The 27,881-nt window shown below is 34.9% G+C and overlaps 1 protein-coding gene across 1 annotated transcript in view; it reads left to right on the forward strand.

Annotated features, from left to right (window-relative positions):
• Window positions 1-27,881, forward strand: part of Cfap47 (cilia and flagella associated protein 47) — a 262,175-nt gene that overhangs the window by 166,285 nt on the left and 68,009 nt on the right. The window contains exons 43-50 of the mRNA XM_085838136.1: window positions 1,710-1,818; window positions 3,737-3,960; window positions 7,707-7,881; window positions 8,438-8,479; window positions 12,058-12,254; window positions 16,129-16,272; window positions 16,827-17,000; window positions 21,666-21,777. Coding sequence (XP_085694262.1) covers window positions 1,710-1,818; window positions 3,737-3,960; window positions 7,707-7,881; window positions 8,438-8,479; window positions 12,058-12,254; window positions 16,129-16,272; window positions 16,827-17,000; window positions 21,666-21,777 — 1,177 coding nt within the window. The remainder of the gene's footprint in view (window positions 1-1,709; window positions 1,819-3,736; window positions 3,961-7,706; window positions 7,882-8,437; window positions 8,480-12,057; window positions 12,255-16,128; window positions 16,273-16,826; window positions 17,001-21,665; window positions 21,778-27,881) is intronic.

Below are 27,881 nucleotides of genomic sequence, written 5' to 3' on the forward strand. Positions count from 1 at the left end.
TGCCCTCATATTTATTGAATTCTAGTGTTTTTAATTTATTATTTCTTCCCTGATCCACTGATTATTAAGTAGATTTCAATTTCTGTGAATATGTAGGCTTTTCTTTTTGCTTCTGTTGTTTAGTTCAGCTTTAATCCATAGTGATCAAATAAGATGCCTGGAGTTATTTCAGTCTTCTTATATCTGATGAGGCTTGCTTTGTGCCCAGTTTTATGGTCAGTTTTGGAGAAGGTTCTATGAATTGCCGAGAAGTTATATTCTTTTGTTTTTGGGTGAAAGGTTCTGTAGATATCTGTTAAATCTGATTAGTTCATAGAATCTTCTAGTTTCATTATTTCTCTGTTTAGTTTCTGAGTCTCTGGCTTGTCCATTGGTGAGAGTGGGGTGTTGAGGTCAGACTCTACTCTGCAAGCTCTGTCCCAGTTGGACTGCAGAACCAACTGGTATAGATTGGTAGAGCAGGGTTCCAAGCTGATTAGTCTTGGGGCCACTGAAGGTTTCCACAAGGAGGCTGGACAATCTTCGGTCTTGCAAGGCTCCTCTAGACTGAAGAGTTAGCCCAGAGCTAGACAGTGATGCTCAAGACTGAGTGCAACTCACATCTGCAGACTGTCCCAGGCAGATCAACTGTGATGGCATATGGACCTGACTTGGATGGAACTGGTCTGGCAGAGTTTCAAGCTGGTTAGTTTAGGGGCCACTGAAGGTTTCCATGTGGAAGCATGACATTTTTATGTTCCTAAAGGCCTCCTCCAGATTCTTTGTTTGAATCAGGATATAATATTTCCCCACTGTCATTTTCTGGTATGTCTTTAGAAGACAATCTTTTTTTTTTCTTCAACTTGCTTTTATATTATGATGTGGGCTTCAAAAAACACTAGCTGTCCAGAGAAATAAAATGCAATCTAAAGATCTGGTTTTCCTAAGGTTTTATAGCTGCTAAGAAAACAACAAATACATTCATGCTCACCACTATTAATTTCTCAGTTTATCATGTTGGTGCCCTTATGTGTTTCCCACTATTATTTTAGCTTTATCTGTTTAGTAGTTTGTACTTCTTAGCTAATAATGTGTCCCAAAATATTTTAGATATTTACTTTAAAAATGTACTTTAAAAATAGACTCATAGATTCACATGATTTTGAATAATTACATAATAATAATAATAATATGCTAAGATGAAAACAAGGAGGAAGATTAAGAGAAAGAAAGTTTAGAAGAAATAATGTAGTTGTTGCTATGTTGTTACAGGATAGGGACAAAGATTCATTTTTAAAAATTAATTAATTTATCTTTTTTACATTCCACATTTCCTCCCCCAAACCCCTGTCCACCCTCCTACAGCTCCACATCCCATACCTCCTCCCCACCCCCATCTCAACATGGATGTCCCCACTCCCCCATCCTACCTGACCTAAACTCCTTGGGGTCTCCAAAATTCTTTCATGTTCACATGATCATTTTAAGAGTACCTCTTAAGAATATTTATAAAGAATTTCTAGGATCTTCTTATGCAACTTTATATCTTTATAGAAGGCTAGTGTAATGCTATATTTATGTTTGGTTGTGGCTATATGATTAGTACTCTTTATTCAGAAAAGTATGCAAGAAAGTTCCTAGAAAGCATATAGATTTTCACTGTAACCTGAATATGGTTTATATTTTTGCAAGCACTTAAAAATTGATATTATTATATGCTTATATTTTAGATTGGAGATTTGATATACATTATAGAAGGAAGAGGTTTGATACCCTTGCCTTCCAATTTCCTTCCATTGGAGCCTCCAAGTCCAATTGACTACAGCACATCTCTAGAAGGTACACTGCACATGTTTTGTTCATTTGTTATATTAACAAACGGGATTATTACTTGTATGGTCATGTGAACGTCCTTATAGCACTTTTCTCCAACATGCAGTCATATTTTAGAAAGCCTTCTTCTAACTTTATTATGGTTTTACCCATAAAAAAGCACTATGTTAGCAATTAAAAATGTGATTAGTGGCTTCTTTAAAAATCTGTTTTCAGTCTTCAGATAATATTGGAATTTACTATACCAAATATTGTTCAATAAACCTATGCACTTCTGTTATATAATCACTACATTTTCAAAACTTCTTGTATTTTTCATAATCTAGACTTTTGTTTTTATGTCTGATTGTTGATTCCTAGCATTAGCATTGAAAGAGTTTGGTTGTTAATAAACAAAGTTTTACTTTTTGCCTATACTTAAAGAGCATCATTTTTATGTTTATTTCCATTTCCTCTACCTTATCCTTATATATATGGTAACTCTTTCCAGTAAGTGTGGAAATAAAAACTAAGGCTGAATATGAACTTTCAGCCATAAATTTTGATTGGAAAGAAAAGGAACTGAGAGATATGAATGGCCACTGATTTTGAAAAATCACAGATCTTGCCAGCAAATACAAGATTGAATATTTTATTTTATTAGGTTGGCAAGGAAATTATATTTGTTAGTTCATGATAATAATACTTTAAAAAGAAATCTCTTCATCATGGAAAAGAGGATTTTCTTATGTAAGATAAAGATCTAGGGTTTGATTGGTTGGTTGTTTTTATGTTTTTTGTTTCTGCTTTTGTTTTTTGTTTTTTGGGGTTTTTTGTGTGTGTTTTGTTTGTTTGTTTGTTTGTTTGTTTTTTGGTATTTCAAGAAAAGGTTTTCTGTGTAGCCCTGACTGACCTGGAACTTACTCTGTAGACCAGGCTGACCTAAAACTCAGAAATCCACCTGCTACTACCTCCCAAGTGCTGGGATTAAAGGCATGAGCCACCAGTGCCTGGCAGTTTTTTTCTTTTTCTTTTTTCATTGTTGTTGTTTTTGTTTTTTGTTTGTTTGTTTTATCTTAAGATCAGATTTTTCCCTGTAGATATACTGGCATGATCCTATAACTGGTGGGTTTTGTTCTCTTGTGAAAGGGATAGGTACATTCCATATATCATTAACAGTAGAAGAAAGTGACCTCACTGCATAACAGGATTAGTGCATTTTTCATGTGAGAATCTGTCCTAACTTGTCCTCATTAGAATTGCTATTACTGCTTTGTCAAGATCACAGTACACTATGTTTTGAGCATCTTGATATTTTTAACAATGCACTGTTAGAGTAAAGCTTCTCTTAGAGAATACCAATATAGAATATTTTATTTTTGATGTTTTATTTATTTATTTGTTTTTGGTCAAGTGGGACTTTTTTTTTAATTTGGATTTTTTTATTAGATATTTTCTTTATATACATTTCAAATGCTATCCCAAAAGTTCCCTATACCCTCCCTCCACCCTGCTTCCCTACCCAGCCACTCCCAATTCTTGGCCCTGGCATTCCCCTTTACTGGGGCATATAAACTTAGCAATACCAAGAGGCCTCTCTTCCCAGTGATGGCCGACTAGGCCATCTTTTGCTACATATGCATCTAGAGACAGGAGCTCTGGGGGTACTGGTTAGTTCATATTATTGTTCCACCTATAGGGTTTCAGAACCCTTCAGCTCCTTGGGTGCTTTCTCTAGCTTCTCCATTGGGGGCCCTGTGTTCCATCTTTTTGAATCCATTATTTCCAATTAATAGAAATTTATTATCCACTGATTTTTTCCTCTGTTTAATGAACATCATAACTAATTGCATTTTTTATGTTTCTAACCTCACAATTCATGCTTGATAGCAGTACCAAGGAAACTAATGTTCATTACATTCATGGATATTTTTACTTTCCCCAGAAGATAAAGAGGATCCAATTCTTTATTTGAATTGTAAACCCAATCAAATCCTTGATATGGACCTTAAAATACCACTGACTAATGAAGCAAAGGAAAAGGCTTTGGCTTTTGCAGCACAGCAACAGATGTCAACACTTGAATATGAACGAAGGGCTATCTCTGGTACTCTGGAGAGCAGTACCATTCGTGCGGCTGTTGCCCTCCTAGGACTTACCAAGATTGAGGTAGGAAAAGAGAAATGATTCCATTCATTTTCTTTTGAAAAAAAAAAAAAAACATGCCCAGCTATGTAATTATAGGATGGTTACTTAGACTTCCACAAGCTGCTATTTTTATATTTTAAATATAGTGATAATGGTAATTTATGAAAATTGAGATAACTTTGTAAATTACCTGTTAAATAATGAATGTTCTGTTTGTGCATGCTTGTGATTGCTGTTATGATTACTATTATCAGTAGTAATGCATTAGCATAGACTCTTATTATGGCTTGAAGTAATGTATAATCTGTTCTCAGTAAGCAAACAAAATGTATTTTTTTCAGAGCATTATTTTTCTTTTATTAGATATTTTCTTTATTTACATTTCAATTATCACCCCCTTTCCTGGTTTCCCCTCTGAAAAACCCCCTATCCCCTCCCCCTGCTCACCAACCCACACACTCCTGCTTCCTGGACCTGGTATTCCCTTATACTGGGGCATAGATCCTTCACAGGAACAATGGCTTCTCCTCTCATTGATGACTGACTAGGCCATCCTCTGCTTCATATGCAGAGCCATGAGTCCCACCATGTGTTTCTTTGATTGGTGGTTTAGTCTCAGGGAGCTCTGGACTAACTGGTTAGTTCATATTATTCCTCCTATGGGGCATAGATCCTTCACAGGAACAAGGGCTTCATGATAAAAGTCTTGGAAAGATCAGGAATTCAAGACCTATACCTAAACATGATAAAAAGCAATCTACAGCAAACCAGTAACCAACATCAAAGTAAATGGTGAGAAGCTGGAAGCAATCCCACTAAAATCAGGGACTAGACAAGGCTGCCCACTTTCTCCCTACCTACTCAACATTGTACTTGAAGTCCTAGCCAGAGCAATTCAACAACAAAAGGAGATCAAGGGGATACAAATTGGAAAAGATGAAGTCAAAATATCACTTTTTGCAGATGATATGATAGTATATATAAGTGACCCTAAAAATTCCACCAGAGAACTCCTAAACCTGATAAACAGCTTCGGTGAAGTAGCTGGATATAAAATTAACTCAAATTAAACCCCTCAGCTCAGTACTCTCTCTAGCTACTTCATTGGGGACCCTGTGCTCAGTACAATGGATGGCTGTGAGCATCCACTTCTGTACTTATCAGGCACTGGCAGAGCCTCTCAAGAGACAGATATATCAGGCTCCTTTCAATAAGCACTTGCTGGTATCCACAATAGTGTTTGGGTTTGCTGGTTGTATATGGGATGGATCCCCATGTGGGGCAGTCTCTGGATGGTCATTCCTTCAGTCTCTGCTCCACACTTTGTCTCTGTAACTCCCTCCATGGGTATTTCATTCCACATTCTAAGAAGGATCCAAGAATTAATACTTTGATCTTCTTTCTTCTTGAGTTGTATGTGGTTTGTGAATTGTATCTTGGGTATTCCGATCTTCTGGGCTAATATCCACTTCTCAGTGAGTGATACCATGTGTATTCTTTTGTGATTGGGTTGACTCACTCAGGATGATATCCTTCAGATCCATCCATTTGCCTAAAAATTTCATAAATTTATTGTTTTTAATAGCTGCGTAGTACTCCATGGTGTAAATGTACTACATTTTCTGTATCCATTCCTTTGTTGAGGGACATTTGGGTTCTTTTCAGCTTCTGGCTATACAACCACTCTGGAAATCAGTTTGGTGGTTCCTCAGAAAATTGGACATAGTAGTATCTGAGGACCCAGAAATGCCACTCCTGGGCATATACCCAGAAGATGCTCCAACATGTAATAAGGACACATGTTCCACTAAGTTCTTAGAAGCCATATTTATGATAGCCAAAATGTATTTTTTAAAGATAAACACACTGTGAACATTCTAGCTTCTGACAGATAAAAGCCAATTTCCTGATGATGCTCTAAGAATGGCCTTCTGACTCAGTACTATCTTTTCCCATAATCTCAGCTCCTCCATTAGAACCCCTAAGTACAGTCCTTTTTTTTTTTTTTTTTTTTTTTGATTTTCCAGTATCCTAGACATATGTATGACCCTATGGCCTTTGAATTTCCTCCACTGCCTTTTTCTTGATTTCATAGAAGCTTTTCCTTATTTATTTCAGGAGTTATCATTTAAATACTAGTGAATCTTTCCTTTCCAATTTCTGTACATGTAATTGGTTGCTTTCTTCAGCCTTGTTGAAGATACGCATACTCACAACACACACACACACACACACACACACTCACTCATGTGTATGCACATGAGAGAGAGAGAGAGAGAGAGAGAGAGAGAGAGAGAGAGAGAGAGAGAGAGAGAGAGAGAAAATAGTTGACATTGACATTCTATAAATGTATTAAATTTCAGGCCCTAGAATAAAGGCTATTATAAAGTTCTGAAAAATAAATAAGATTTTACAAATGACTTTATTTTACAGTTCTAATAAGCTTTAAAGTAGCAAACTCTAATCATTTGACAATCTCCTCATTAAATTAATCCAAATATTTTCAAATAGTTTATGATTCTCTTAACTAAAACTCATACTTTTACTGAATAGTGAATTTGAGGAACTTTATATGCAGCTATCATAATAAATTTTAAATGAGTCATCATTTCAAGCTATCAGCCTATCACAAAGATAGCCCTTTTCCTCATTTTCTTTACTCTTTACAGTACTGGTTGTCAAAATAATGTATTATAATTGATTGATTTCATAGAAGCCTTTCCTTATTTATTTCAGGAGTTATCAGTTAAATACTAGTGAATCTTTCCTTTCCAATTTCTGTACATGTAATTGGTTGCTTTCTTCAGCCTTGTTGAAGAAATGCATACTCAAAACACACACACACACACACACACACACACACACACACACTCACTCATGTGTATGCACATGAGAGAGAGAGAGATTGTCTATGACAGATTTTCTTCCTTTAAGTGCCAATTGATTTTGTACCTATGTTTGCATTTGCAGTCATGTTACTTATGAGAATGACAATTGTTTACTTAATTTTTCTTTCAGATTTTAAGTTCTTAAACATCTAAAATTTTTACTTTTTTTCTATCTTGATATCTAACACATGATATGTATTCTGAAGTAAATATTATCTCTTGCATCCTGCTTCACTTATACTGTGAAAGCTAGGTTGATCTCTACTGTCCAATTTTCATAAGGGCAGTATTGTATCTAGAGGAGGATTTTAAGAATGTGTTATAACCCACATTTTATAAGTAATGGTCATTTGAATTTAAAAAATAAATATCTAGATGTGAAGTGATTTAATCTGGACATCCAAAAATTCTGAAACCTGGTTGTGTTTATATACTAAAAACAAAGAAAGAAAGAAGTGAAGGAAGGAAGGATGGATGAAAGGAAGGAAGGGAGAAAGAAGAAGAAAAAAATTCACCATTAATTAAGATAGTGGCTTGGTAGGTTCTGCAAATGAGGTTAGTATCTCATGTAAAGAGGTAAAAGAAGCAAACCTGTATTTCACAGTTGCTCATTAATGGAATGTTTTCCTTGCAACAGAAGTTATTAGTCACTGTAAGCATTAGAATGGGTGACAAGAGCCACTCTTAATGATGACATCAGTGGTAACTTGTATGCATTAGTTTGCCTTTTACCCAGTTCTATGATAAAACCTCTAAAAAGTAAGTTTGTTTATGCTTGTGTGTTTTCCCCAAAATGTTTAACTTAGCATATAATGTTACCTTATATTTTTTAGGTAAAAGTTCTGAAAATTACAATATAATTTCAATGTTTACTTACAGTGCCTTTTGCTCTTTAATATGTCAAAATTGAAGAAGCCTAAATCCATTTTATATACAACAGAACTGAGCCTTCCTGCACATTTCAATATACCCAGGAAAATTTACATCCCTCAGATTCCAGAACCTCCAGATTTCCATATGCAATCTCTTCAAATTAAACCTCAAATTGTATCAGGTAAAAAAGCATATTTTGATTGGACTATCTAGCAGTATAACATATTTAAAAGCAGGAATATATTAGAAGAGAAGAGTTTTTATTCATGGGTAATATATCTCCTATGTAACAAAATATTGTTATTTATCATTTATTTATATAATGTATTTACTATTTGCTTCCTGAAGCATACTTATTTTATAATTGTGGTCACAAATATATAGATTAGGTTAAAATGAGTATTGATACATATGTATCATATATATTATATCTTTTTAATATTTTATTAATAAGATATTAAACATGTGACTAAAATGTTTTTTTGCTGAAATATATTTTCATTTTTTATTTTAGTTCCTGTCAAGTTGATAGGCAATTATAGGACTCTCATTCCGTATCTAGTGTTATCTTCAAATGTATTATAACTTTAGTTTTATATATGATGTTTTAGGGAAATATTATTTTAGTGAAGGTTCACTTGTGGGTCTCCTTTGGTTTTGTATTAACTGCAAAATATTTCTAAGCCTGAAAATCTAATTATAAATTAAAGAATTTTCTGTTCAATTTACTTTCTTAGGAGAACGGCCATTCCAGAAACCACTTCCAAGCATCCAAGCAGGTAACAAGAATTTAAGAATTAGAACTCAAATAAAGCTATAAATAATAACAGATCATATGGAAAATTAGAAGGGAAATTTTCTGAGTATGTATTCGGGTAAAAATTAATGAACAAAAGAATGAATGAATGAATCAGTAAATCAATCAGTCAATTCTAAGATAGCCAGGAAAGAGTATTCTGCAATAACAAGGATTACATAAACACTTAATATCCTACATAACAATTAAAATCACAAAATTAATGCACTCCAGATGTGTATTGGACAGGTGATTTAGGCAGACAGGCTCCAGAAAAGTGTAAAAATCTTTTATTGTATATGTAAATACTATAGGATTCTTCATTTAGTGGTTGTAGGCTAATATTTGCTAAATATTACCATGCATTATAAGAGTTTTACCTAATAGCCATAAGGATATTAGGTTCAAATGCATACACTAAAGAAAATGGATATTAAAGTGGCTAACATTTCAAGATGACTTTCATTCTTAACCTTTACCATTGTACCTTAACTAATTAAGCAAGGTCAAGCAGTCTGCAGACTGTTTTGCTACAGGCACAGCTTTTTCAGAAAACTATTTTCCAAAACCGTACTTATGTTAATTTTTTTGTCTTAGTAAGATGTCATTCAGCGAGCTGGCATTCGAATAGTCACTATATAGTTGATATACACCCATGATATTAAGGTTATTTTATTTATTACTACAGTATGGTTAATATTAAATAATCAACTTTCTTGTAACCAACCCCTTTAGAAAAATAATTTTTCTTAAATGTATAATATTAATATATTTATCAATAGAATTGTCATTATACATGGAATATATAGTTATTTTTCATTCTCTTTATTAAATGAGGAAATTCAGTAGCGAGAAGATCTTATAACAATGAATCTCTCATTTTATTTATTCTAATATTTGGAAGACAGATGGTCTTCTATCCATAAGAATATAACAGATGAACTGTAAAGGGCAAATATGCAATTGGTATGTGTGACATGGACTTTTGGTAACAAATTTCCATGACATGTTCCAAAAACATGAACCATTTTAAGTATGGTTAATAAACAGGTCAGCTGTTCTCTGTCAATATATTTTTCATAGATATATTTTTAATAAAATATTTTGACATATACATGGATATAAATTAGTATAGGAGTATAGTGTTACATTCAGTACCTCATTTTCAAATAAAGAGCTTGTGTTTAGGGTTCATATAGAGATAAGTAATTAACTAGAAGATAGTAAGTTATTTTATAAATTATTTCATCACTCCCATGTTTGATGCACTGTTATATCATGGAAAATTAAGTAAATTCATTTTTCAAGTTATGCTCTATAATGAATTTGTAATTTTAGAAATCCTGAAGTTTTTTCATTTTCTTTGTCTGTATGAAGACTATACATGTCAATAGGAATATCAAATTTTAAGTAGATCAGCCCAAGCCTCATTAAATTTATAATGAGATTTATTTTAGATATTACGCAGACTATCTTGAATATAATAGTACTTCATTTTCTTCTAAGTTTGTATACTAGAATAATCAGTATGGCATATAATTCTCCAGATACATTGTAATTCTAAAGTAAGTCATGTTTGGTCCATACTGTGACTTTGGTCAGCTCAAAATTCAAAATGGAATCTCAAATTCCTGTTTCTAAAATTTAAAATTTGTAAAAAAGACTACCACACTTTTAAATATAATACATTCTGTCACATGTTGACAACTAGAACTCACTACCACATGGAAAATGGAGCTTAATTTAAAATGTTTTGGATGCAAAGATTTATATGAGAAAGTAATAACACAGGATATTTGGGTCATAACCAGTTTTACTCCCTTCTTCAACCTTAAAATAAACAATAATGGTTCTCATGTAAATATGTGGATACTTGAGCTCTCAAATTTAACCTTTTACCTGTATTCCTTATAGTAGACACCCCTTATTTACTCTACAATTCTTAAAGTCAACCAGCATGAAAATAGAACTAAGAAAATATCTTAAGAAAATATATTAGAAAGGATTAAGTTTCTTTCAGTTGTAAGTAATGCCTTATGTACTGGCTAGTTTTGTGTCAACTTTACACAGCTGGAGGTATCACAGAGAAAGGAGCTTCAGTTAAAGAAATGCCTCCATGAGATCCAACTGTAAGACATTTTTTCAATTAGTGATCAAGGGGGAAAGGCCCCTTGTGGGTGGGACCATCTCTGGGCTGGTAGTCTTGGTTCTATAAGAGAGCAGGATGAGCAAGCCAGGAGAAGCAAACCAGTAAAGAACATCCCTCCAAGGCCTCTGCATCAGCTCCTGCTTTCTGGCCTTTCCTCCCCAACTTGCTTCTTGGTCATGATATTTGTGCAGGAATAGAAATCCTGACTAAGACACCTTATGAACATAGAGCATCAAAGAAGTTGGGTTCCATGTAGGTCTATATCATTTAACATCTCTCTCTATGCCTCTGTCTCTCTCTGTCTCTCTGTCTCTCTCTCTCTCTCTCGTGTGTGTGTGTGTGTGTGTGTGTGTGTGTATGTGTGTGTGTGTGTGTGTGTGTTGACTTAAAGACAAAAAATCATATGGAATAAGAAAGAAATCTGTATTTATTGAATTTAAGACTGTATCTCTCAAAGGAGACACAGATTATGTCCTGAAAGCAAATAGTTTGAGAGTTGAACTCTGAAAGCATATATGGGTATGTGAGAGGAAATGAAGAGAAGTGGAAATATTACTTGTAGGTGTGGGTGATATGTTTAAAATAAAATAACATTGTATTGCAGCACAATCCTGTAAATATATTTGTTTTGGAAAAATAGCTTCTAAGGGAATACTCTCTCTCTCTCTCTCTCTCTCTCTCTCTCACACACACACACACACACACACACACACACACACACACACACACTAGAATCGACCTGTTATTTTGGCTATTCTAAGACAAAGAAACAGACAGTGTTTTCTTCAAATAATCTTTAAAAATAGAACCAATATTTTCATGAATTCTACTGATGTAGAGAATTTTATTTTTAATTTGGAAGAGAAAGAGTCTAACCCTTTATCACTATAATGCTTATCACTAGTCATTAGGTGTATAAATCAGATGTTCAAGTTGAAAAATATGTGAGCTATTTGTGTTCAAAAACATGGAATATAATAGTGGATCATCCATATAACCCCTTCATTTATTCACTTACTTCAGGTGAAATGTAAACATTTCATTTGTTTAACCAATTAAATATTTCATAATAATTATATAGTGAACACTAAAAATGCCTTAAAATACCCATTTCTCGTCCCCTGACTTGTCACCCCAGATGTAAAGTAAAAGCAATATAGGGATATCTTTTAAAACATGGAGATTCTATTGTCCTTTTAAAATGGAAGATCTCTTAGACAAAATTATGAAAGAAATCACTTGTCATTCAAAAAAAGTTGTGTCATAAAACAAAGATATAATATGTAATGATAAAGATACCTAGTCTATTCTAAGTAGATGTATTTTCACAGAAAATAAGCGTTGATTAGCAAAATTAAGTTTAGGTCTTAATGATATTTAAAATGACTTTTGCTTTTAAATTATTTTCCCAGCTTTAGAAGGAACAGTTTCAATTCCTCTAAGATTTGCTCCCCTTGGGTCTGGAAGATATCCTTGTAAACTTTTGTTGTTATCAAGACATGATGTACGTGTGTATTTACTTGAAGGTATAGTAAATGAAGAAGAACCAGAGGCTGAATTGTTATTTAAAACACCAGCATTTCAACCGCTTACACAAAATATCCCAATAGTAAGTGAAAATTCATTTGTTGTTGTTATTGTCACGATTTACTGAAGCTTCTGGCCAATATATATAGTTTGTGTATGTGTGTATAATATCTCTCTTGGAGAGTTACAAATTTATAATTGGATTTTAGACTAGAAATTATTTTTCTCATTATATCAGGGATTCTTCCTGATTATAAATTCACCTATAACACAAGCATCATTTTATTGGATCTATTTGCTTAAAAATGTAATTGTGAGATCCTTAACCTCTCATTAAATACCTAATAAATATTATTTATCCTGGAGTCATCATGCTGAGATACAGATGCTAAAATCACCACTCCAAATCCTATTGATTTTAACATATGGTTAAGATAGGTTCATAGGTACTAAGAAATAAAACTTTCCCCTATGAGACAAAGTGACAATACAGAATATAATTGGGTAATATAATTTTAGGAGAATTTCTGTATTCAGAACAATAAATTAAGTTTTGCTCTTTTAACTACTAAAAACAACCCAGGGAGGCTGATGCAAATAAATCTGTTCTGATGAGATATATAACATCTGTTATCTGAGAAATATACCAGCTTCAATACCTTTTATTTTTCTTGAACAGTAATGAATCATATCATTCAGGATCTTATTACTGTTGTTAAATTGTGGACATTTGTCATAGATTATCATAAATTAATCTTCAGTAAACCAAACAAATTATGTTCTCTAGATATAAAATAATGCCTGAATAGACCTATCAGGCAGTGTTTCTGATATTACTTATAAGAAATCTGAGTAGTCTTGTTACTCTTCACATCTTTAAAAATTGTTCTTCACAGTTTTTATTACATATTTTCTTTATTTACATTTCAAATGTTATCCCCTTTCCTGGTTTCCCCTCTGAAAATCCTCTATCCCCTCCCCATGCCCCCTGCCCAACACAACCACACCCAATTCCTGGCTCTGGCATTCCCCTACAATGGAGCATAGATCCTTCACAGGACTAAGGACCTCTCTTACCATTGATGACAGACTAGGCCATCCTCTGCTATATATGCAGCTGGAGCCATGAGTCCCACCATGTGAGCTCTTGGGTTGGTGGATTACGTCCTGGGAGCTCTGAGTTAGTTCATATTGTTGTTTCTCCCATGGGGCTGCAAACCCCTTATGCTCCTTGGGACCTTTCTCTAACTGCTTCATTGGGGACCTTGTGCTCAGTCCAATGGTAGGCTACAAGCATCAACCTCTGCATTTGTCAGGCACTGGTGGAGCCTCTCAGGGGCAGCTATATCAGGCTCCTGTCAGCAAGCACTTGTTGGAATCCATAGTACTGTCTGGGTTTGGTGATTGTACATAGGATGGATCCCAGGTGGAATAGTCTGTGGATGGTCATTCCTTCATTCTCTGCTCCACACTTTGTCTCTGTAACACCTTGCATGGGTATTGTTCCATCTTTAAGAAGGATCAAAGAATCCACACTTTGGTCTACCTTGTTCTTGAGTTGCATGTGCTTTGTGAATTGTATCTTGGGTATTCTGGTCTTCTGGGCTAATATCCACTTATCAGTGAGTGATACCATGTATGTTCTTTTGTGATTGGGTTACCTCAGTGAGGATGATATTATCTAGTTCCATGCATTTGCCTAAGAATTTCATAAATTTATTGTTTTTAATAGCTGAGTAGTACTCTATTATTTAAATTGTCTGTATCCATTCCTCTGTTGAAGGACATCTGGGTATTTTCCAGCTCCTGGCTATTATAAATAAGGCTGCAATAAACAAAATGGAGCATGTGTCCTGGTTATAAGTTGGAGCATCTTTTGGGTATATGCCCAGGAGTTGTATAAGTGGGTCCTCAGGTAGTATTTTGTCCAATTTTCTTAAGAACCGCTAAACTGACTTCCAGAGTGGTTGTACCAGCTTGCAATCCTACCAGGAATGGAAGAATGTTCCTTTTTCTCCACATCCTTCTCTAGCAACAGCTGTCACCTGAGTTTTTGATCTTAGCCATTCTGACTGGTATGAGGTGGAATCTTGGGCTTGTTTTGATTTGCATTTCCCTTATTTACTAAGGATGTTGAACATTTCTTTTTTTTTTTAAATTTTTATTAAATATTTTCTTCATTTACATTTCAAATGCTATCCCGAAAGTCCCCTCTACCCTCATCCCAACTCTGCTCCCCTACCCACCCACTCCCACTTCTTGGCCCTGGCATTCCCCTGTACGGGGACACATAAAGTTTGCAAGACAAAGGGGCCTCTCTTCTCAATGATGGCCGACTAGGCCATCTTCTGCTACATATGCAGCTAGAGACACGAGCTCTGGGGGTACTGGTTAGTTCATATTGTAGTTACACCTATAGGGTTGCAGACTCCTTCAGCTCCTTGGATACTTTCTCTAGCTCCTCCATTAGGGCCCTGTGTTCCATCCAATAGATGACTGTGAGCATCCACTTCTGTATTTGCCAGGCATTGGCATAGCCTCACGTGGGACAGCTATATCAGGGTCCTTTCAGCAAAATCTTGCTGGAATGTGCAGCAGTGTCTGTGCTTGGTGGCTAATTATGGGATGGATTCCCAGGTGGGGTAGTTTCTGGATGGTCCATCCTTTCATCTTAGCTCCAATCTTTGGCTCTGTATCTCCTTCCATGGGTGTTTTGTTCCCCATTCTAAGGAGGAATGAAGTATCCATACATTGGTCTTCCTTCTTCTTGATTTTCTTGTTTTAGAAGTTGTTTCTTGGGTATTCTAGGTTTCTGGGCTAATATCCACTTATCAGTGAGTACATATCAAGTGACATCTTTTGTGTTTGGGTTACCTCACTCAGGATGATATCCTCCAGATACATTCATTTGCCCAAGAATTTCTTAAATTCATTGTTTTTAATAGCTGAGTAGTACTCCTTTGTGTAAATGTACCACATTTTCTGCATCCATTCCTCTGTTGAGGGACATCTGGGTTCTTTCCAGCTTCTGGCTATTATAAATAAGTCTGCTATGAACATAGTAGAGCATGTGTCCTTATTATCAGTTGGAACATCTTCTGGGTATATGCCCAGGAGAGGAATTGCTGGATCTTCTGGTAGTACTATGTCCAATTTTCTGAGGAACCGCCAGACTGACTTCCAGAGTGGTTGTACAAGCTTGCAATCCCACCAGCAATGGAAGACTGTTCCTCTTTCTCCACATCCTCGGCCATTCTGACTGGTGTGAGGTGGAATCTCAGGGTTGGTTTGATTTGCATTTCCCTGATGACTAAGGATGTTGTACATATTTTCAAGTGCTTCTCAGCCCTTTGGTATTCCTCAGTTGAGAATTATTTGTTTAGCTCTGTACCCCATTTTTTAATAGGGTTATTTGGTTCTTTAGAGTCTACCTTCTTGAGTTCTTTGTATATATTGGGTATTAGCCCTCTATCAGATGTAGGATTGGTAAAGATCTTTTCCCAATTTGTTGTTTGCCCTTTTATCCATATTGACAGTGTCCTTTGCCTTACAGAATCTTTGCAATTTTATGTGGTCCCATTTGTCCATTCTTGATCTTAGAGCATAGAATTCAAGAATTTTAACCCTGTGCCCATATGCTCGGGGCTCTTCCCCACTGTTTCTTCTATTAGATTCAGTGTATCTAGTTTTATGTGGAGGTCCTCGATCCACTTGGGCTTGAGCTTTGTATAAGGTGATAAGTTCTTGAAGTTTTGCAACTGGGTCTAACTATGTAGCTGAGGTTTGCCTTGAATTTATCAATAGATTCCAGACTACTATTGAACTACACTTAGGGCTTCCAGGTATAAGAGTTACAGATTAATTGTACCTTTTAATGACTTAAGAAGAATTAGTATGCAACTCAATTTTACTTGCATCATCCTTCTTATGTATGCATAACTCTTTCCATGTTTTAGAAAAATGAATCAAAGAAACATTCGAAATTTCAAGTTAAAATAGAAGGAGAGTGGTTTCATGGACCTCCAATTTTACATGTTGGCCCTGGTGAAACTATCCAGTATCCTTTGACATTCAAACCGATTTTGGAATGTGAAATTACGGTATAATTATTGAGTTTTCTTTTCATTATTAATATGTAAATGAGCAAATATTTAGATAGCAGTCAATGTAGTTATTTAAAATGTTTACTAACATTTGTATGTTCTATAAATTTGATAGTTTTACTTAACATGTTTAACTTCCCATATTTATCATGATACTCACTATGCTGCTAATGAATATTTATATCCAAGTTATTTTCAGAAAGCATGCATAATGATATGAAATTATTGTTCCAAGTCACTAAGTCAACTACTACATATGAAAATTTTTACTTAGCAACATTTCTTTGACAAGGTGCTAAGTACACATAAATGCTAGGTGTGAGAATGCTTATATATAATGTATAATTTCCAGAGAGAAGATAAAAGTAAACATCATTTCATTAGTAGATTCTTTGATAAAATTATTTTTATATGAACTAGAAACTTCGATAACTAACATTTTCTTACAAGCTTTTTCTGTTATTCAAGATGAATACGATTAGAGAGATCATTTAGCATTGAATTATGACTGTGGACTGCTGTAGAGCTTAAACTTGTCTTGTTTATTATAGGGTAAACTTACTTTACAAAATGAAGTAGATGGAATGGCACACATCGTTGAAATAGATGGGATTGGGACAAAACCCATTGCCTTGGACCACATCATTATAGACTGCAAAGTGGGAAAAGTGACAGATAAGTCCATAATAGTGCCTAATTATACAAAAAGTCTCCTGACATTTATGGTAAGACTTTTTTTTTTTTTTTTAGAAAGAAATACTTCCTTCTGTAAATACTTTGAATTTCATGAAATATGTTAATCATGTGAAATTTTTAAAAATCACCTAATGGGGTGAAACACACACAGGGATAATTATAATTCTACTTTTTCTTCTTCCAATAGCTACAAAGTTTAATTTTAATTCCTAATTGTTGTTAGCATCAAACAAGTTTTTGTTGTTGTTGTTTGTACTTTTTTTTAACAGTTTTCATTTGTCTTATTTTGCTTTGTATGATATAGGTGCTTTCCTTAAATTTCACTTCTCCTTCCCTAGCCTGTCACATACTTGGATTCCAGCCACCTGCTACCATACATAACTCCAAACAAGTTTTATACTTAAATATTAGTGCATAATTATAAAACTCTTTCATGTTTACTCATTAGTATCATGTATACTTTTCCTTGAAGAAATCATAAATGTTATTATTAGATAGTTTCAATAAATTGTAGGAGCAAAATTATTTTTTTAATATTTTGAAACAGAGTATTGACTTATAGCTCATGCTAACCTCAAACTAGAGATCTTCCTGGTTTAATCTCCTAAATTCAGAAGTTACAGTAATTTGCCATTTGTGGGTGAGAGAGGCATAAGTCATTGGTGAGAATCTGTGCTTAGTATGCTTGAGACTCTAAGTTTAATCTTCGGCACCTAAAATAGAAATAAAAATCCCAATATTACTCTTATTTTTTTGATCTATCAATGGTTTTCTTCTTTTAAATTTTTCTTACAAGCATAATAAATTGGATTATGCTCTCCTTAAACCTTTTCCACATTCACAACACAGTTCTTCTCAATTACTTGTGCAGTTAGTCCATGTTTCTCCAGAAAGCAGTGGTTTCTGCATTAGTGATATACCACTTTTAAATAGATACAAAAAGGATTTCAATGGTAGCCTCTGTAGATTTGGATTACCTTGACCTTGAGGTACAGCCCAGTTCAACTTTTCCATCTGAAGGTTTGTAAAACAGACCTCATTCATTTCTGGAACATTTCTACATCACCATACCCATTTAGAACTCATTGTCAAGAGTAGATTTCTGAGTTTTCTAGAATCTTGTTTGGCAAAATGATTACATTTTTGAAAGGTGTTACTTTTTATCCCTGGATGACCTTGAACTCACAGTGATCCTCTTTCCTCAGTTTTACAAATTTGAGATTGCATGTGTGTGTCACCACACTTAGCTATCTAGAACTTTCTCAACTGTATGTACTTTTTTGTAAGGGCAAGTATTATTGGTGATGTTGGTTTTTTTGTTGCTGTTGTTTGGTTTGTTTTTCCATATTTTAAAATTTATTCTTGTGTCGTATATTTCATCTCAACTGCAATTTCCCATCCTTTTATTCCTGCAAGTCTCTCCCCAACCTTCTCTCTCTGCCAGCTTCACTTCTGTTTCCCTTGAGAAAAGAGCAGGCCTCCCAGGGATATCAACTGAACACTGCAAACTATGTTACAAATAAAGTAGGCATGTGCTGTCATATCAAGGCTGGGTGTGACAACCCAATATGAGGAAAAGAGACACAAGAGGAAGCAAAAAAGTCAGAGGCTTTTCTCACTCCCACTATTAGGAGTCCCACAAGAACACCAAGCTACACTAACATAACATATATGCAGAAGACCTGGTGCAGACCCATGCAAGATTCAGTCTATGTGGGCTTCTATGAGCCCTGCTTACTTGAGTTTGTGGGCTGGGTTCTCCTGGTGTCCTCTACCCTTCTAGCTTCTACAATCCTTCACCTTTTTCTTTGAGTTCCCTGAGTTCCACCTATTGTTTAGCTATGGGGCTCTCCATCTATAACACACCAGTGTGTTCCTCAAAAAGAAGATTCATCCATTAAGCCTACATACATATGTTCGTTACCAGAGCAGATGACAGAAATGTGCAAGCTCCTCAAACTTACCCTTTGCTTCTTTTAAACCTCAGGAAAATATACATTGATTTACTTCTTTTGGATTTCAGAGAATAATCTTTGTATTATATATTATAAGTTAAATTTTCTTAAATTTTCAATGTCATCTCTCAATTTTAGCATAAACTCTGTAGTATCTGATGTGGTATTTACTTAACACATGTCATTGTCCTGGTTATTATTCTTCACCATATAAGTGTAATAGATTCATTTTCTCTCCCCCCTTTCTCTCCCTTCCCTCTGGTACCCACCTTTCCTACCCTCCCTTTATGATTTATCTCCCTTATTCTCAATTTCTCCCATCCAAGGAAGGATTCGTACCTGCTAGTCAGATGCACATTGTCATCTTATGGGCAATGTTTTGTATCCAGGTTTTTGTTCATAGTATACAGCATAACAAATGGAAACATAAAGGGTGGCATTAAATCAGAGGCAGAGAGTATAAAGTTCAGTCAGACATGTAAGCCAATAAGTCTTTTAGTACTCTCCAAGAATTTATTACCAAGTTGGAACACCTGTCAAGAGTTTTGTAAAAGCATTTTTTCTTAAAAGCTCCTATTACCCTACATTGCTTATTCACTTCATTTTGTTGCCATAACAGAAATGATATCTATGTTGTTATTTATAATTTTACCTTACAGAAGGAATATACTTTAAAACAAAATCAATGATTTTTCTTTCATAACTGTGCTTGTGTAATTAAATGTAAATTATTCTCACGTGTAAGCATAATGGATGACTCCATTCTTATCATTTTACACAGATAATTCTGAAATAATCCTCTATACATATCCACAAATTGGAGTGGTGGATTATTTTGTAGTTCTAATTTTAACTTTAATAGTTATAGATATTTACTTGGAACAATACACCTGGACTCAGCTTGGCTAATCCTAATTCCTGTTGTTAATGACAACATCAAAATCATCATAGTCAAGAACTATCTTACAGCCATCACGACAGTATTCACGTCAGACATCACCTTATATTTGCAGTCTTAATTATCAGTTATACCACAAAAGTAGGAAAATATGTGGACAAGAACAAAACTATCCATCTGACTCACACCTGCCTGAAGCTGAAAATTACTCCTGACATTGAGGGAAACAGTAGTATTCCTTGGGTTGCACCATGCATTTGCCTTGTGTCTTCTGTCATACTTCTATTCTTTACTTTCAGGCATTATTTTCTTGTTCTGTAATATATAATTTTATTAAAGGTGATCAGTGTGATTCCCTCTCCCTCTTTCTCTCTCACTCTCCTTTCTCCTCTCCATTCTTTCTCTTTTCTCCCTCCCTTTCCCTCTTTCTTCCTCCATTTCTTCTGCTATGCTTTCCTTTCTTTCTACCACCCTTTCTTCCTGTTTCCCTACCTTTCTCCCTGTTTGTTGGTTAATTTTCTTTAGCCTACACACCTTCTTTTAAAATATCCATAACCGAAGACAATCTCATTTTTATTAAAGTGTTTTATCCTCTACTTAATATAATTTTCTAAATCTATTTTCCCTAAAATCTATAATGAACTATAGGTATACCTGAAACAAATGAGTATATATTTGAGGAAAACTGTAATAGCTGTTTAGAATAAAGACTAATTACATTTAGAAAACCTGGCCTTTTTCTATTTTGCTCTGCAAAATTCTGCAATTTGCAACTGTAGTAATTTCGAATAATAGAAACCTTTTAAACAAGTGGATATGCATATTTGATATGGATCTGTATTTTGACCTTTCTAAATATCCTGATATTATCCACAGCCATCTTTTTCTTGTTATTTAACCTGCTTAAAAGTTTTGTTTTGAAAGAAAGATCCTGTTCTAAGGACATATGTCAAAAGTATTCAATAATTTTTTAACTTTGCCTTCAATAAAGCATGCACTATAAGTAGGAACCAACAGAAGTTTAATTGTAACCTTCATAAGAGGATCTGGAGTGTAAAATGATTTTATGGGATATTAAAAGATATTATCTATCTTTTGGGATCAAGCAAATCACTTTTATGTGTAGAAGTTTGGGGATGCCAAATAAATATGTGATAAGGTTGAATTTTTCACCTAAGGTATACAGTGAACTTATGTCTGAATAAGGCAGAATTTTAAGCTACCTAAATACTAGGAATACACTTATGTAATTATCCTTGGCATAATGCTGATTTTGTTGTTGTTGTTCAAGGTATTAAAAAAAAATGTAAGTCAAATCATTGCTGAAGTCTTCACCAGTATCTGATTAGGAATTGCACTGATCATATTAATTTTATTGAATTCAGGCATTATACATTTAATCCATAGAAGTCACTAAACCAGCAAAACCAGAAGGAACAAAAATATGAACAAGCAAATTGCATGTAGCGATCTGATCCTCCTGCAGTACCACCCTTCTCCTCAGTGTCTTTCAGCCTTCCCTAATTAAACAACAGGGGTCAGCTGCTTCTGTCCATTGGTTGGGTGCAAATATCTGCTATTCTTAGAAGGAATTTATGTCAGATTAATAAACTAAACAACTCTTTTCTTAGATTTTTCCTTTTCTAAAATAATACAATTTTCTGACTTCCTTTTCAAGGAAAACTCTATAGATTTAATAAAATGAAGTAAATTATAATATATATTTTGATCAGCTTATTACTCTAACTCATATAATATGTTATAATAGTATAACATGATAGAAAAAGAAATTTTTTCATCTCGATACTATATAATTTTTATTTTCCAATCTACTCTTCTAGGTAACTTCAGATCTCTCAATAGTGTGGGGAAATTCCTTTATCACCATAGAACCTGACAACTCAATTCCTTATACTCTCCATGTATGTCCTTGGAAACGTGGCACATTCAAAGGTATTAAGTCCTTAATAAAATTTTATTATTAATTACTTTGCTAAGTGTGAAATATGGTTATAATAAATAGAACTATAAGTTATTGTTCTCATTTTGAATAAACGATATGGCGAAAAGCTTACTTAGTCATTTCACTCCTTAACTATACAAATAAATAGAGCTTTGTGGTTGGTATTTTGTGGCAAATATTACTTTATCTTCAAGACTCCAAATATGTCTATAGAAGGAATTTCTAGAAGTAGGATACTTAAAGTTGTCTATATTTGAAATTTAGTAGATTCATTCAAATAACTATAGGAATGGGTATTAAAAATCTATATCTGTACAATTAACATATGGAAATACAGTTAATATCTAGTATGCATAAAGTATTCTCTCTTTATCTCTAATACAATATTTATATCAAAGTTCCCAGTTATACTTGAACAAAATCATTTGATGGGGAGTGAGAGGGGAGACGGGGAAGAGTAACAGATTATAGTAACTAAGTTGTCAGGTTATCCCAGCAATCATTGTACTTAGGAAAAGCTTGAATTCCTGGCCAGATTCAGTTATATTGAAAAATGCCCTGAGTATGTTACTAAAGATGTCCATTAGCAAATCAAATATTTCAAGAAAATGTATAATTTTATAGAGTATCAGACTGTTACCTAGAAAAACTAACTATTCCTATGTTGTGAAATATAGTCTTAACAATATATTTATAATCTTAAATATTTTAATTTGATATTAAACATAAGTTTGTTGAAACAAAACAAATCTTTATGAAAGGTGACTAAAAGCTTGCTTGCAGATCTTTTCTTAGCTATCTTCATAAAGTACCACATTCTCACGTGCTTACTTATGATGAGAGGCGTTACTTTTCATTTATTTTTATAATGTATTGCTGAGCAAAATAGTACCTTTTAGGGATATTTCCTTTATTTACATTTAAAATATTATCTCCTTTCCTGGTTTCTCACTCAGCAAACCCAATATCCCATCCTCCCTCCCTCTACTTCTATGAGGATGCTCCACCACCCACCCACTCACTTCAAATTCCAGCTCTCACATTCCCCTATACAGGGACATCTAGCTTCACAGGACCAAGGACCTCTCTTCCCATTGATATCCAACATGGGTCCCCACATGTATACTTTTTGGTTGGTGGTTTAATTGCTGGAAGCTCTGAGGGGTCTGGTTGGTTGATATTGGTCCTCCACTGGGGACCCCATGCACAGTCCAATGGTTGTCTGCAAGCATCTAATGTCTCTGTACTTGTCAGGCTCTGGCAGAGCCTCTCAGGAGACAGCTATATCAGGTTCCTTACCATTTAAATTATGGGCAGTGGAATAGTGCTAACATTTCCATAGTAAAGTTGCACATCTTCTACTTCTTGATTTTTTTTTAAACTATGGATGTAATAAAGCTCATTTAGAAATGTATTTAAAAGTAAACATTCCAGGATACTGTGTGTGTTTGTATGTGTGTGTGTGTGTGTGTGAGTGTGTGTATTTGTTATTTTAGTTTTACCTTTTACTTATTTTTTTAATTAGGTATTAATTTCATTTACATTTCCAATGCTATCCCAAAAGTCCCCCACACCCTCTTCCACACACGCCCCCACCCAACCACTCCCACTTCTTGGCCGTTCCCTCCCACTCCCAATTCAGGCGTTCCCCTGTATTGAGGCATATAAACTTTGCACGACCAATGGGCCTCTCTTTCCACTGATGGCCGACTAGGCTATCTTCTGATACATATGCAGCTAGAGACACGAGCTCTGGAGGGGGGGTGGTACTGGTTAGTTCATATTGTTGTTCTACCTATAGGGTTGCAGATCCCTTTAGCTCCTTGGGTGCTTTCTCTAGCTCCTCCATTGGGGGCCCTGTGATCCATCAAATAGCTGTGAGTATCCACTTCTGTGTTTCATGGGCCGTGACATGGTCTCACAAGAAACAGCTATATCAGGGTCCTTTCAGCAAAATCTTGCTACTGTATGCAATGGTGTCAGCGTTTGGTGACTGATTATGGGATGGCTTCCCGGGTATAGCAGTCTCTAGATGGTCCATCCTTTCGTCTCAGCTCCAATCTTTGTCTCTGTAACTCCTTCCATGAGTGTTTTTTCCCAATTCTAAAAAGGAGCAAAGTGTCCACACTTTGGTCTTCGTTCTTCTTGAGCTTCATGTGTTTTGCAAATTGTATCTTGTATCTTGGGTATTCTAAGTTTCTGGGCTAATATCCACTTATCAGTGAGTACATATCATGTGAGTTCTTTTGTGATTGGGTTACCTCACACAGGATGATGCCCTCCAGGTCCATCCATTTGCCTAGGAATTTCATAAATTCATTCTTTTTAATATCTGAGTAGTACTCCATTGTGTAAATGTACCACATTTTCTGTATCCATTTCTCTGTTGAGGGGCATCTGGGTTCTTTCCAGCTTGTAGCTATTATAAATAGGCTGCTATGAACACAGTGGAGCATATGTCCTTCTTACCGGTTGAAACAAATTCTGGATATATGCCCAGGAGAAGTATTGCAGGATCCTCTGGTAGTACTATGTTCAATTTTTTGAGGAACTGCCAGACTGATTTCCAGAGTGGTTGTACAAGCTTGCAATTCCACCAATAATGGAGGAGTGTTCCTCTCTCTCCACGTCCTCGCCAGCATCTACTGTCGCCTGAATTTTTGATCTTGGCCAATCTGACTGGTGTGAGGTTGAATCTCTGGGTTGTTTTCATTTGCATTTCCCGGATGATTAAGGATGCTGAACCTTTTTTCAGGTGCTTCTCAGCCATTTTTTATTTTTCAGAAGAGAATTCATTTTTTAGCTCTGAGCCCCATTTTTTAATGGGGTTATTTGTTTTTGTGGAGTCCACCTTCTTGAGTTTTTTATATATGTGGGATATTTGTCCCCTATCTGATTTAGGATAGTTAGAGATCCTTTTCCAATCTGTTGGTGCCCTTTTTGTCTTATTTACAGTGTCTTTTGCCTTACAGAAGTTTTGCAATTTTATGAAGTCCCATTTGTAGATTCTCAATCTTACACCATAAGCCATTGCTGTTCTATTCAGGAATTTTTCCCCTGTGCCCATATCTTCGAGGCTTTTCCCCACTTCCTCCACTATAAGTTTCAGTGTCTCTGGATTTATGTGGAGTTCATTAATCCTCTTAGATTTGACCTTAGTATAAGGATATAGGAATGGATCAATTCACATTTTTCTACATGATAACCGCCAGTTGTGCCAGCACCATTTTTGAAAATACTGTCATTTTTCCACTGATAGTTTTAGCTCCCTTGTCAAAGATTTAGTGACCATAGGTGTGTGGGTTCATTTCTGGGTCTTCAATTCTATTCCATTGGTCTACTTGTCTGTCGCTGTACCAGTACCATGCAGTTTTTATCATAATTGCTCTGTAGTACAGCTTTAGGTCAGGCATGGTGATTCCATCAGAGCTTCTTTTATGCTTGAGAAGTTTTTACTATCCTAGGTTTTTTGTTATTCCAGATGAATTTGGAGATTTCGCTTTCTAATTTGTTGAAGAATTGAGTTGGAATTTTGATGGGGATTGCATTGAATCTGTAGATTGCTTTTGGCAAGATAGCCATTTTTACTATATTGATCCTGCCAATCCATGAGCATGGGAGATCTTTCCATCTTCTTAGATCTTCTTTAGTTTCTTTCTTCAGAGATATGAAGTTCTTATCATACAGATCTTTCACATCCTTAGAGTCACGCCAAGGTATTTTATAATAATTGTGACTATTGAAAAGGGTGTTGTTTCCCTAATTTCTTTCTCAGCCTGTTTATCCTTTGTGTAGAGAAAGGCCATTGACTTGTTTGAGTTAATTTTATATCTAGATACTTCACTGAAGCTGTTTATCAGGTTTAGGAGTTCTCTGATGGAATTTTTAGGGTCACTTACATATACTATCATATCATCTGCAAAAAGTGATATTTTGACTTCTTCCTTTCCAATTTGTATCCCCTTTATCTCCTTTTGTTGTTGAATTGCTCTGACTAGGTCTTCAAGTACAATGTTGAATAGGTAGGAAGAAAGTGGACAGCCTTGTTTAGTCCCTGAGTTTAGTGGGATTGCTTCCAGCTTCTCACCATTTACCTTGATGTTGGCTACTGGTTTTCTGTAGATTGCTTTTATCTTGTATAGGTATGAGCCTTGAATTCCTGATCTTTTCAAGACTTTTATCATGAATGGGAGTTGGATTTTGTCAAATGCTTTCTCGGCATCTAATGAGATGATGATGTTCTTTTTGTCTTTGAGGTTTTTTTTTATATATAATGGATTACATTGATGGATTTCCATATATTAAACCATCCCTGCATCCCTGCATTCCTGGAATGAAACCTACTTGGTCAGGATGGATGATTGTTTTGATGTGTTCTTGGATTCGTTTAGCAAGAACTTTATTGAGGATTTTTGCATCGATATTCATAAGGGAAATTGGTCTGAAATTCTCTATCTTTTTGGGTCTTTCTGTGGTTTAGGTATCAGAGTAATTTTGGCTTCATAGAATGAATTGGGTAGAGTACCTTCTGCTCCTATTTTGTGGAATAGTTTGTGAAGAACTGGAATTAGATCTTCTTTGAAGGTCTGCTAGAACTCTGCACTAAACCCACTTGGTCCTGGGCTCTTTTTGGTTGGAAGATTATTAATGACAGCTTCTATTTCTTTAGGGAATATAAGACTGTTTAGATCATTACCCTGATCCTGATTTAACTTTGGTACCTGGTATATGTCTAGAAATTTGTCCATTTCATCCAGGTTCTCTAGTTTTGTTGAGTATAGCATTTTGTAGAAAGATCTGTTGGTGTTTTGGATTTCTTCAGGATCGTTGTTATGTCTCCCTTTTCATTTCTGATTTTGTTAATTAGGATGCTGTCCCTGTGCCCTCTAGTGAGTCTGTCTAAGGGTTTATCTCTCTTGTTGATTTTCTCAAAGAACCTGCTCCACGTTTGTTTGATTCTTTGAATAGTTCTTCTTGTTTCCACTTGGTTGATTTTGCCCCTGAGTTTGATTATTTCCTGCTGTCTACTCCTCTTGGGTGAATTTGCTTCCTTTTGTTCTAGAGCTTTTAGATGTGTTGTCAAGCTGCTAGTGTGTGCTCTCTCTAATTTCTTTTAGAGGTACTCAGAGCTATGAGTTTTCCTCTTAGAAATGCTTTCATTGTTTCCCATAAGTTTGGGTATGTTGTGGCTTCATTTTCATTAAACTCTAAAAAGTCTTTAATTTCTTTCTTTATTCCTTCCTTGACCAAGGTATCATTGAGAAGAGTGTTGTTCAGTTTCCACGTGAATGTTGGCTTTCTATTATTTATGTTATTATTGAAAGCCAGCCTTAGTCCATGGTGATCTGATAGGATGCATTATTATGTGAGGTTCAATATGTGCTTTGAGCGTTACTAAAGTTTCGTTAATGAATATGTCTGCCCTTGTATTTGGAGCATAGATTTTCAGAATTGAGAGTTCCTCTTGAAATATTTTACCTTTAATGAGTATGAAGTGCCCCTCCTTGTCCTTTTTGATGACTTTGGGTTGGACGTCGATTTTATTAGATATTAGAATGGCTACTCCAGCTTGTTTCTTCATTCCATTTGCTTGGAAGATTGTTTTCCAGCCTTTCATTCTGAGTTAGTATCTGTCTTTTTGCCTGAGATGGGTTTCCTGTAATTAGCAGAATGTTGGGTCCTGTTTGTTTAGCCAGTCTGTTTGTCTATGTCTTTTTATTGGAGAGTTGAGTCCTTACCTTTTAATCTTAAGATAAGAACACTACCTACAAAGAATATATTTAGCTTGAGAGAGTATTTTTAATAAAAATATCCATAAGAGTCTTATTTAATTTTTATTTTATATAATCATTTAAAGTATTTCTTTGTTAAATATCAAGAATTTTCTTAATAATAAGAATGCTTTAAACATGTCATTCTTGTAGAATATAAAGCAAACTACTTCTTAAAAACCTTATTAAACCACACTTTGAGTTTGGGCATTTAAATAAAGTTGAACTCTTTGTGGCCTTTAATCAATACAATACAATAGCAGTTGAAGATGGTTTCATATAAAATGTTTCACTTTGGTATGTTAGAAAATATATCTTAGGAA

Source organism: Mus caroli, unplaced genomic scaffold (assembly GCF_978045245.1).
Source record: "Mus caroli unplaced genomic scaffold, Mus_caroli_1 scaffold_5, whole genome shotgun sequence".
Lineage (NCBI taxonomy): Eukaryota > Metazoa > Chordata > Mammalia > Rodentia > Muridae > Mus > Mus caroli.